We start from the raw sequence: 12,221 nt of genomic DNA, 5'->3' as shown, positions 1-12,221 counted from the left end.
CTGCTACACTGCTCAGACTGCTGCTTAGTTATTGCTGCTGCTCACTATACATCATTTCATCATCTCATAAGTTTGGTTCCGTTCATCTACATTTTATTAGCTCATGCATTTTTGCCTTACCTCCTGGCTCATGTGTATTGTGCAATTGCTACTCTTCTGCTGTTGTCTGCTGTCGGGAGGCTTGCTACTTTGTTTTGCCGTGTTTTGGTCATGCTCAAGATGTCGCCATTGGAGGTCTCCTCTGGCATTAAGTCTGCTCATACCGCCTCAGAAAGCTTGTCAAAGAAAGACTGTTTGTGCTGCTTCTGCCGCCGACACTGCCGCATCTCCCAAGGCGAAAGTCCAACTCTGATTCTTGGAGCCAACGGCCTTTCACGATATCAGACCTCACTCGGTCATGCATGCCTGCATCCAAGCCCCGGAAACCGACGCTGCTCTGCCACATCTCCGCTCATCAGACAACAGGGCCTTCCTTCCGTTCCTAGGGTTTCTACTGCACGCTGACGTCATGTCACCGCTACCGCTGGTCCCCACTTCCCTGGTTCTTCCGCTGCTGCAATTAACCTAAGCTGAGTATTTACGTTTGATATTGGCTCTTATTATGTTGCAAGCTTATCCAATTACAATTACTGCATTCATACTAATATGAATCATTAATTTCATCCATGTTATTTCTGTATTACCCACTAAGCAATTTTATGTTGATTAGCCAATTAAGACGTCTAAATGGTTAGACGTCTATGCTAAAATTAAGCTACACAAGGTTTAAAAGTTAAATTAAAAGGTTTTTTTATCTTGTACATATGGACTCTGTGCATATATGATATTTACAGCCATTCATACATTGTTTATTATGCATAATGTTATGTACTGCATGGTCTAAAACTGGGGTATAGATTGCCTTGATCTTGTGCTATATCGTGCTATATATGTGCTTGCAGGAAGTGACAGAATCAGAGCCTAGATGCCATACTACACTCTGTATCTATATTTGCATTCATTTTCAATATCTGTTTATGTGAGTTGGCAGACTGAAATTTAAATATATTCCTCTGCCACAAAATGAATTACGTTACGGTTAAAGGAATAGTTCACCCAAAAATTAAAAATCGGTCATTATCTACTCGTCAACACAAACTCAGGCGAGTGTTTTTTCTTCGTACAACTTACCAGGAGTTCTCCAGGCTCACTGCCGGAGAACCGAAGCAGACCGACTCAATTTCTATGCAATAATGGATAAAATTTTGTTTTTTTCCACTCAGAGCGATCGTATGCCGTCAGAAGACTTGGATTATACTACGCACGCCGTATGGAGTCATTTTATGGACATTTGTTGCACTTTCTGAAGCCGAAGGACTGGACTCCATTTACTGCAATTGTTTGAAGAAAGCTCCTCTGGCAGTGAGCCTGGAGAACTCCTGGTAAGTTGTATGAAGAAAAAACACTCGCCCGAGATTGTATTGGCATGAGGATGAGTAGATAATGATCGAAATTAAATTTTTGGGTGACTTGCTCCTTGGTAAGATGGGAAAATGAGAGGATTGAGGCCCTGTTAGCTGGCGGCGGCAGACTGAGCTGGTCAGGCTCAGAGAACTGATCACTGATGGCAGAAACTTTATCAGTAAAGAAGGATGCGAAGAGGTCAGCAGTGAGCAAAGTTGAGGGTGGAGGGTTGAGGAGTGAGTTAAAAGCTGAAAATAATTTTCGAGCGTCTTTGGCGCTGCTGATTTTCTCCTGATAATAAGCGGTCTTGGCACTTTTTGGCACCCTTACTGACCGACTGCTATCTCCTATGTCCCAGATCAGAGCTTGTTCTGCTTTGGAGCTCAGTTCAATCTCTCTTTTTAAGAGTTTAATGAAAATCTCGCCCCTTTCAGATTTCCACAACAAAGCAACAGATTAGATTAGCTGACCCACCTATCGAAACTCAGAGAGTGAAACCAGGAAGTGCTCAGCCACAACGAGTCCAAATCTAACCCAGAAACAAAGATTCAAAACCCTTAATGACCGACTGCTATCTCCTATGTCCCAGATCAGAGCTTGTTCTGGTAACGTTATTACCTTGTGGTATTTAAGTAACGTTAGTGGGATTATTTATCCGATTACCACGTAGCAGGGCTTCAGTGCATTGAATCAAACTCAATTGAATTGAACACACAAGCCGTGGGTCTGTTATATTACTGCCACTGTTACATGTTATATTGCCAGAGCATTCCCAAGTCCTTACAGACCACTGAAGACAAGTAGGCTAGTAGCCAATGTAAATCAATAAACCAGTGTAAATTACTAGTCAATGTAAGGTAATAAACTACTGTAGGCTGGTAGGTTAGCATTTAATGTAAGTTAATGAACAACTGTAGATTAGTAATCTTACCAGGTCTCTGCAGGATGTGGGGGACGAAGGCTGGTCTCATCATGGGAGGAGGTGGAGGACGTACTGGAGGGACTGGAACAGACAGGTTACCAGTGAATGGAAGTGATGCATGTGAGGGACACTGCTCTACAACAAACTGGTGCACTACTGGATGTATACTAGAGACCGGTCCTGACTGGACCAGGCTCAGCCACATGGACAATACACAGATGCATATAGATGGACTTGGTGTGTTGAGCGAGTGGCCGCTAGGACCAGAGACAACCAGTTGGGAGGATACTGGACTATTTGGGCTATACTGGTCACCCACTGGTATTTGACACCAATAAGATAAGATAAGATAGATAAGATAACTTTATTAATCCCCTTGGGGAAATTCAGGTTCCACAGCAGCAACTGGCAGAACAGTACCAAGGAAAAGTACAGGAAGATAATATAATTGAAGAGGTAATAAGATAAATAAAATGTAATGTACATAATATATATAGAGAGACAGTGCAAATAATAAATGCATATGTATATATATATATACATACATACATACATACATATATATATATATATATATATATATATATATATATATATATATATATATATATATATATATATATATATTTTATTTTATTTTTTTACATTGAACCGACTTCATGCCAAATCCATGTTATCTCAGTGATCAAGAAAACCAGACCAGATCCACAGACCACAACAGAAAGCTCTGCTGCGCTTCAGCTTTAGAAATGCTTGGGAAAATTTTTGTGGACGCTACCTGAAGCTGAAAACGCTATTTGAGTCAGAAAACAGCGACGCTACCACCACGCTACAGAGAAATGTAGTTAAACTAGTAGCGCCGCTCTTTGTACACCAAACACAATTTCAGTCTTAGGTGGTGGAGTCAAATGACGCTCTATCTGTGTGTGTATGCAAGTGCTTGTGTGGTCACCTGGTCCCACAAAGGCAGGAGGTGGAGGACCAACAAAACTAGCAGCTCTGGCTTCTAACGTCTGCTGGACCTGAGAGTGAGAGAGACAGAGACAGAGAGAGAAGAGAGAGAGAGAGAAGAGAGAGAGAGAGAGAGAGAAATGAGCGAGACCTAATCCATCAGTTGATACTGTTAACAATAATAATCTGATCACTATTCAGAAACAGCCTGCCCTCCACGCATCCACTGTAAATAAATCCATTAGGCTACATTCAGTTTGCTAAATGTTAGGTCCTTTTCCAACAAGTCTTTCATCTGTCAGAATTTTACCTTGGCTGAGTGAGGGCGACGCTGCACCGCTAATCATAGGCTTTCCACCCAACTATTCCTATCTATCTATCTATCTATCTATCTATCTATCTATCTATCTATCTATCTATATATATATATATATATATATATATATATTCCTATCTATATATATATATATAGATAGGAATAGTTGGGTGGAATATATAATATATATATATATATATCATGATGAAATAAAAGAATAAAAGGTCATGGGGCAAGGAAGAACTGATTAACTTTTCACACCGATTGGACAAAGGGGGATGTGGCAGTGGCTGTGGCTTCTCACAAAAAGGCACTTAAACTTCCTAACTTCCAAACAGATTCATGTAACACCATCAAACGTGTGCATTTCAGCAGACATAAGAAGGGGCAAACCACCTATTATTGACCCAATCAAACTACATGGACGGGCAATGGCAACAGCTGGGGCACTGGAGAGCTCATTTCCGGTTTAGACAATTCTGCCGGGTGCATATAGTTCACACGATATAGTAATCTGGTACTAAAGTCACACTGTATAATGATTATTCAATATATATTGATTAACCACAAACAATAATTAAATTGATTAAAATATAAAATGAGGCATTCATACTGACCAGGGGGAACAGTGTCAAAGCATTTGGCAATAAATTGGTACGGCTGATGCCGGCTTGCTCTACTTTCTTGTCTAATCCAGAGAGATCAGATTTTTATATATATATATATATATATATATATATATATATATATATATATATATATATATATATATATATATATATATATATATATATATATATATATATACACACATACATATACACACACTGAACAAAAACATAAACGCAACACTTTTGTTTTTGCTCCCATTTTTCATGAGTTGAAATAAAAGATCTAAGACTTTTTCTATGCACATAAAAGGCTTATTTCTCTCAAATTTTGTTCACAAATTTGTTTAAATCCGTGTTAGTGAGCACTTCTGCTTTGCCAAGATAATCCATCCACCTGACAGGTGTGGCATATCAAGATGCTGATTAAACAGCATGATTATTGCACTGGTGTGCCTTGGGCGGGTCACAATAAAAGGCCACTCTAAAATGTGCAGTTTTATCTTGAAAAAAGACATTTGTTAGGCACTGAACTATGGATCTCACATGACTAGGGCTACAGATATGCATTTTTTGAAAACCAGTCAGTATCTGGTGTGACCACCATTTGCTTCATGCAGTGCGACACATCTCCTTCACATAGAGTTGATCAGGTTGTTGATTGTGGCCTGTGGAATGTTGGTCCACTCCTCTTTTTTTTTTTTTTTCCACCTTTATTTATTCTGGGGGAGTTTCACTGAGAGCAATGCTCTCTTTTTCAGGAACGCCCAGATCACATTCACACACACATTCACACCTGGAAGCTGACCAGTACAACCACAGTCTGATCTGCTGGCCACTGAGCAGCTCCACTGGAGCAGCTGGGGTTAAGGGCCTTGCTCAAGGGCACCTCAGTGGTGGTAATGAGAGAGGGGCAAGCGCTGCTTTTCACTTTTCCCCACCCAGGTTTATCCTGCCGGTCCGGGGGATTGAACCGACGACCTTCTGGTCACAAGCTCGCTTCTCTAACCTTTAGGCCACCACTGCCCACTCTTCAATGGCTGTGTGAAGTTACTGGATATTGGCAGGAATTGGAACACGCTGTCGTACACGCCGATCCAGAGCATCCCAAACATGCTCAATGGGTGACATGTCTGGTGAGTATGCAGGCCATGCAAGAACTGGGATGTTTTCAGCTTCCAGGAATTGTGTACAGATCCTTGCAACATGGGGCCATGCATTATCATGCTGCAACATCAGGTGATGACGGTGGATGAATGGAACGACAATGGGCCTCAGGATCTCGTCACGGTATCTCTGTGCATACAATTTGCCATCAATAAAATGCACCTGTGTTCGTTATCCGTAGCCTATGCCTGCCCATACCATAACCCCACCGCCACCATGGGGCACTCTGTTCACAACGTTGACATCAGCAAACCGCTCGCCCACACAATGCCTTACACGCTGTCTGCCATCTGCCCGGTACAGTGAAAACCGGGATTCATCTGTGAAGAGAACACTTCTCCAAAGTGCCAGACGCCATCGACGGTGAGCATTTGCCCACTCAAGTCGGTTACGACGACGAACTGCAGTCAGGTCAAGACCCTGTTGAGGACGACGAGCACACAGATGAGCTTCCCTAAGAGTTTCTGACAGTTTGTGCAGAAATTCTTTGGCTTTGCAAACCAACTGTTGCATCAGCTGTCCGGGTGGCTGGTCTCAGACGATCTCGCAGGTGTAGAAGCTGGATGTGGAGGTCCTGGGCTGGCGTGGTTACACGTGGTCTGCGGTTGTGAGGCCAGTTGGATGTACTGCCAAATTCTCAGAAACGACATTGGAGACGGCTTATGGTAGTGAAATGAACATTCAATTCACGGGCAACAGCTCTGGTGGACATTCCTGCAGTCAACATGCCAATTGCACGCTCCCTCAAAACTTGTGACATCTGTGGCATTGTGTTGTGTGATAAAACTGCACATTTTAGAGTGGCCTTTTATTGTGACCCGCCCAAGGCACACCAGTGCAATAATCATGCTGTTTAATCAGCATCTTGATATGCCACACCTGTCAGGTGGATGGATTATCTTGGCAAAGGAGAAGTGCTCACTAACACGGATTTAAACAAATTCGTGAACAAAATTTGAGAGAAATAAGCCTTTTATGTGCATAGAAAAAGTCTTAGATCTTTTATTTCAACTCATGAAAAATGGGAGCAAAAACAAAAGTGTTGCGTTTATATTTTTGTTCAGTGTGTGTATATATATATATATATGTATGTATGTATGTATGTATGTATGTATGTATGTATGTATGCATGTGTATGTATATATATATATATATATATATATATTTAAAAAATCTGATCTCTCTGGATTAGACAAGAAAGTAGAGCAAGCCGGCATCAGCCGTACCAATTTATTGCCAAATGCTTTGACACTGTTCCCCCTGGTCAGTATAAATACCTCATTTTATATTTTAATCAATTTATCACGGTATCGCAAAATCCATATCATTGCAGAACATTATACCGGTGTTGACTATAACACCCGTATACCGCCCACCCCTTGCAGGGCGGTTATGGAAATGAGCTCTCCAGTGCCCCCATGTTGTTTGATTGGGTCAATAATAGGTGGTTTGCCCCTTCTTATGTCTGCTGAAATGCACACGTTTGATGGTGTTACATGAATCTGTTTGGAAGTTAGGAAGTTTAAGTGCCTTTTTGTGAGAAGCCACGGCCACTGCCACATCCCCCTTTGTCCAATCGGTGTGAAAAGTTAATCAGTTCTTCCTTGCCCCATGACCAACATTTCCACAAAGTTTCAAGGTATAGCGTGAATCAGTTTGGAAGTTACCTTTTTATGAGAAGCCACAGCCACTGCCACACCCCCCTTTGGCCAATCAGTGTGAAAAGTTAATCTGTAATTCTTTGCCCCGTGACCAAAATTTACATAGTTTCATGGTGTTGCATGAATCCTTTCAGAAGTTACGTGCCTTTTTATGAGAAGTCACGCCCACTGCCACACCCTCCTTTGGCCAATTGGTGTGAAAAGTTAACCAGTTTTTCCTTGCCCCATACCCAATCTTTCCACAAAGTTTCATGCAAATAAATACATAAATTCAGTTCATTTTTTGTCAAAGTTGTGTTATCGTGTTGAGAGTGGAGACACTTTGGACTGTTTTGAAAGCTTGTTGGAGCATTCAAGTGCGCTCCGACATCTGGGACAGAGTCAGAGTCAACTGCCAAACAGCAACCTTTTTAATGCAAGAAATACTAAATTTACATTATCCTTTTACGGCTTATTGTTTCTCTTCTGGGTTTGATTTTCGGACAACATAGCTTGTGATTTTGTGTATTTGCAGTACAAATTTGAATTTAAAGACTGGATTTAGTTTTTTTTTTTAAATAGTAGATTATATTCTATAACAGATTTGAATATTCAAATTAGTATTCAATAAAATATTTGCTTATCAAAATTATCGTTAGTCGCAGCCCTACAAGAGGATCTTGCTGAAACCTTCCTAAAAGGTTCCAAGTGGAACTGCAGAATAAAAAGGGGTTCTGTGCAGAACCAGCTGGATGGGTTGTGGGTACAACCCCATAATATGCAAGGGTTCTGTGATGAATGGGGATTGTTCCCCATTAGAACCTCAAGAACATGTGAGGGTTCTTTACTGAACCCATCTTATAGGGTTCCAAATGTAACTACTTACTGTGAGTTCTAAGTAGAACCATTTAGTAAGGGTTCTAGATTAATCACACAGACAGGGTTCTAAGATACACCTTCAAAAAGGGTTCCACCTAGAACTAAAATGATTCTTCTATGAGGACGAGTCAAAGAACGCTATATGTAGTTAGCCTTTCTATTTCTAACAGTATAGAGTGTCATTACCAACCTGTCTGTAGGTGTTAGTGCCTATAATGGGTCGGACCATTGGGACTGCTGGGACAGCCAGAGCTACTGGTACTGCCTCCATTACGGCTGGGCCTCCTGATACTGGACCACCAAGAACCTCCTGCTCAAAACTATAGGGAGAGGGAGAGGGAGAGAGAGAGAGAATATACATAAGCACCAAAGTCAACTAAGCCAAAGTGAACTATGAACAGAAGACATTGCATTATAGATATCTGCAGAAACAAGTGGCGAATGACAGTAAAAAGCCAAGGTTATGTTGGAAGTTGCTGGTTAATGTTTGTGACGTTATGGGCAGGGATCTTTCTAGCCGGTCAACAATATAATTTCCATGGGTAGACCTTCCTGCGTGTGTTGTTGCAAGCTGATGATGAACCGAATGATGTGACTTACTGAAATTCTGAATTGACCAGTGGCAGTGTTTCCCCTAGGATGGAGTTGTAGCAGCGGAGGTGAAGCACACGCGCTGCACAAAAATGTTTTTGTGCGCTCGCAAAGCGCGCCCTGCCGGGAGGTTTCTATGTGTCTGCCAGCACCAGAAGGGCTCTTGAGGCCTAACTACATTGTGCACAGTAATGAGCAGGGGAAATGTCTGTCTAGCTTACATATGAGGTGTCTCAAGATTTAGGAAAATACACTTTTATTGAACATAATAAAAGTATAATCTTTAAAACAATTATTGACATTTATTGAACAAAAAATATATTATATCAACAACCACCCATATACAGTAAAATCACATAACACAAATTCTACAACAATCCAAAAATAATATGTAACGTTAATATCTCTGTGAGGGAATCTGTCAGTTGTCTTTGAGATTGACAGCTTTCGCGCGTCACGGTGGCCCTCGTGCCTAGTAAGGCCCGCCTCCAGGAAGAAGAAAACAATCGGTGCATTTGGAATACCTACTATCTTTGTATCAAGATGGATCTTCCAAATGTTGTTTATTTCACAGATATGTGTTTCCTTGCGTATTCCTATCAAATGATTGCGTTTGCTGTAACGTTACTGTGCGATACTCACGTGAAGTTGCTGGACTGTTTTCCCTTCGGCGAATGATAATCCTGAATCCGTGATCAGCATTGCTTGCTTCATTGTTGACATCTACCCGGTGCTTGTTGTTATAATCGTTGTACTGACATTATCAGGTAAGCGCAAAGTTTTTCGTTTATATGCTTTACTCACAGGTGTGTGAATTGACCTGGATATGAAGCGTCCGTAGCGCGAAATAATATAACATTAGTTTCTAAAGAGATAAGACGGAGACCTCTCCTCTCCTCTCGTCAAGTAAAAAAAAAAATTCAGCAGCGGCGGTCATATTTATCATATATATTACTGCTAGATGCATATAGGGGAAACACTGAGTGGTGATCGCGACCTGAGGAAGACCTATCAAAACGCTGTAAGATAAATAAATATATGGGAGCATTGGCAGCAATGTGCAGTGTTCTCTTTCTTTAAAACTTAAGCTCTACTTCACTCTAGCACCTGCTAAAAAGTTTATGGGACGTTCCTATGCTCATCTTCTCTTTATCATGATAAACTGAATCAAATCAGATGGAAATTGACTTTTACAACGGCAATCAGAGCGCTAATAATATTTGCAAAGCCAGTGTGTGAGTCATATTTACTAAACATTTTCATGTTTCCAATGATAAAGGAATAGTTCACCCAAAAATTTAAATTCGGTCATTATCTACTCATTCTCATGTCAGTACAAACTCGGGTGAGTGTTTTTTCTTCATACAACTTACCTGGAGTTCTCCAGACCTCTGGGCCCATGCGTGTTTTGTGTTGGCAGCCCACATTTGGTTTTTTTTTTTCAAATGTATGTATATATATATATATATATATATATATATATATATATATATATATATATATATATATATATATATATATATATATACATACATTTGAAAAAAAAAAACCAAATTATCAATTATATATATATATATATATATATATATATTTATTTATTTATTAGGGGTGTCACGATTTCGATTCTAAATCGAAAATCGATCGAAATGAGCGTTCGATTTCGACCTTCGAAATCAGAAGCAGGTTCGCGATTCTCCCAGTATTTTTTTTCTCTCCACTCCTGCCTACTTGCACGCATCTGAAGAAAAAAACAAAAACATTTCAATGACGACACAGCGTAGCTGCTAGAGAGCGCCCGTTCTATATTTCACTATAGCGCCCAAGAGCGCCCGTCATTTTTAAATCGTTTAAAATGTACCAAAAACTGAAAATCAAGTTATCAGCTTTGTTTTATACTTCAAGTTGTCATCGATGAACCGGAAAATACTGTATATCTGGTGACATTGAGACACTTGATTTTCCCTAGGTTTAGTCGTCCTCTACCGGTTAGAGCTAAAAATGGCTTCGCCGGCTAAGCGTCACGCTTTTAAAACCTTCTGGAAGCTGTCAGATTGTGCTGTGAGATAGAACCTGACCCGCTGTATGTAGTGGAAAGTTACGAAGACATTGTGAGTTGAAGTCTTTTGATCGAAATCGCTTGTTCTTGCTCGATAAAACAAGACACAAGATCACCTTCACTAAACAGCGGGACCTACCTGGCTCCCACCGCCGGAGACAGACGCTGTTTTCCGGGAGGCAGTGCGCCGAAGAGTCGGTAGGAGGACTGGCCGGGTCGCCGCGACTTTTATCCATATAAGTTTGGCGACTTTTTCCATATTTGTTTGGTGACTATTATTGTCTGATCTTATTACTGTGTGGGCTGAAGCGCTGGAGGTTTTGAATGTATTTTGAAAGCTTATCGTTAGCCAAAATAGGAAGGATCTGTTTTGTCATACTGTGAATGTTGACACAAGGAGACGCCCTGAATCGCCTTGCCATGTATTTGGTACCAAATTAAAAGGGAAAGTTGTGTTTTTTTAAATGGAAAAACTTGGAAAAAATTTGACCATATGGCCTTAGTGTGGTACATTCCCCAAAAATATATGGCAGTTATATCACACTTGATACCATCTTTTTAAAGAAGAATTTGAAAATGTAAATGACAGTTGTCAGGGCATAAAACCAATGATCTGTTGATCTTTACAAATCAAGACTTGATAGTCTAACAATGGCATAGCCGTCAGTGCTGAAAAAACAAATGTTTAAATCGAATCGAATCGTGACCTTAAAATCGAAAGTCAAATCGAATCGTGGCACCCCTAATATATATATATATATATATATATATATATATATTTTTTTTTTTTTTTTATTATTTATTTAAGGTAATTAGAGGTTTAGTTTAACATAGTTCTCTGAAGGTAACTCCTGTTTGAGGTTGTGACTATCTTATCCTTTTTTGAGTAGCCTAAATTTTGTTATTTGCTGGGTAGCCTATCACATCCTAGCCTAGTAAGACCATCCTGATCACGTGACCGGACATTCTGTTTCGCTCCACGGATCAGTCTGGACTTCTAGCCGCCCACATCGATTTCAGTGGGCGGGAGTACTTGCCTTGACAGACAAACTCCTTCAGCCAATCAGCGAATCTAAATTCAAATCCACACGGAAGAACAGCGAAAACGTCTTTTCTGCCGAGAAACTCCGCTAGTGCATACTCTTGTTCTTGTTTAATTGTTGTTATTGAGTCTATTTCTGCAATAACTGCACATATGGCTGTGTTTACTCTACTAACGTTAACGTTACCGCTCGTTGCTTCGGGAGATGGCATTACTGTTTTGCCAGCGGCGGCCTGTATTTCACGTCATCAACTATGACGCAGTCCCTGATTGGCCCGGTTACATTGTAATTTCAGGAAATCGATGTGGGCGGCTAGAAGTCCAGACTGATCCGTGGAGCGAAACAGAATGTGAGGTCCCGTGATCAGGATGGTTTTACCAGGCTAATCTCATCCCCCCACTGGGTTATATGCCAGTTTTGATATTTTTTCGTCTTCTGGCCTCAGTTGGCAGCTTGCCAGAGAAAAATAAATAGCAGCAAACAGGGCCAAGTAATAAAAACCTTTTAAGCAACACACAACGCAACGCACAAAGTTTTAACCATACCCAACAACAAAACACCTTTCAAGTACAGGGAAATAACAGAGACACCTAACAATATAATAC

At 40.6% G+C, this 12,221-nt stretch overlaps 1 protein-coding gene across 2 annotated transcripts in view; it reads right to left on the bottom strand.

The window, feature by feature from the left end:
• The window catches only part of rbm42 (RNA binding motif protein 42), a 48,160-nt gene that overhangs the window by 31,453 nt on the left and 4,486 nt on the right, over positions 1 to 12,221 (bottom strand). For both annotated transcript variants that reach the window (XM_078286976.1, XM_078286977.1), the window contains exons 3-5: positions 8,117 to 8,246; positions 3,318 to 3,387; positions 2,375 to 2,446 (exon numbers count right to left, since the gene is read on the bottom strand). In XM_078286976.1, the coding sequence (XP_078143102.1) occupies positions 2,375 to 2,446; positions 3,318 to 3,387; positions 8,117 to 8,246 (272 nt within the window). The remainder of the gene's footprint in view (positions 1 to 2,374; positions 2,447 to 3,317; positions 3,388 to 8,116; positions 8,247 to 12,221) is intronic.

Source organism: Centroberyx gerrardi, chromosome 12 (assembly GCF_048128805.1).
Source record: "Centroberyx gerrardi isolate f3 chromosome 12, fCenGer3.hap1.cur.20231027, whole genome shotgun sequence".
In the NCBI taxonomy this organism is placed as follows: domain Eukaryota; kingdom Metazoa; phylum Chordata; class Actinopteri; order Beryciformes; family Berycidae; genus Centroberyx; species Centroberyx gerrardi.
Note: the sequence above shows the minus strand (reverse complement) of the source record. Positions and strands in the feature narration are given on the sequence as shown.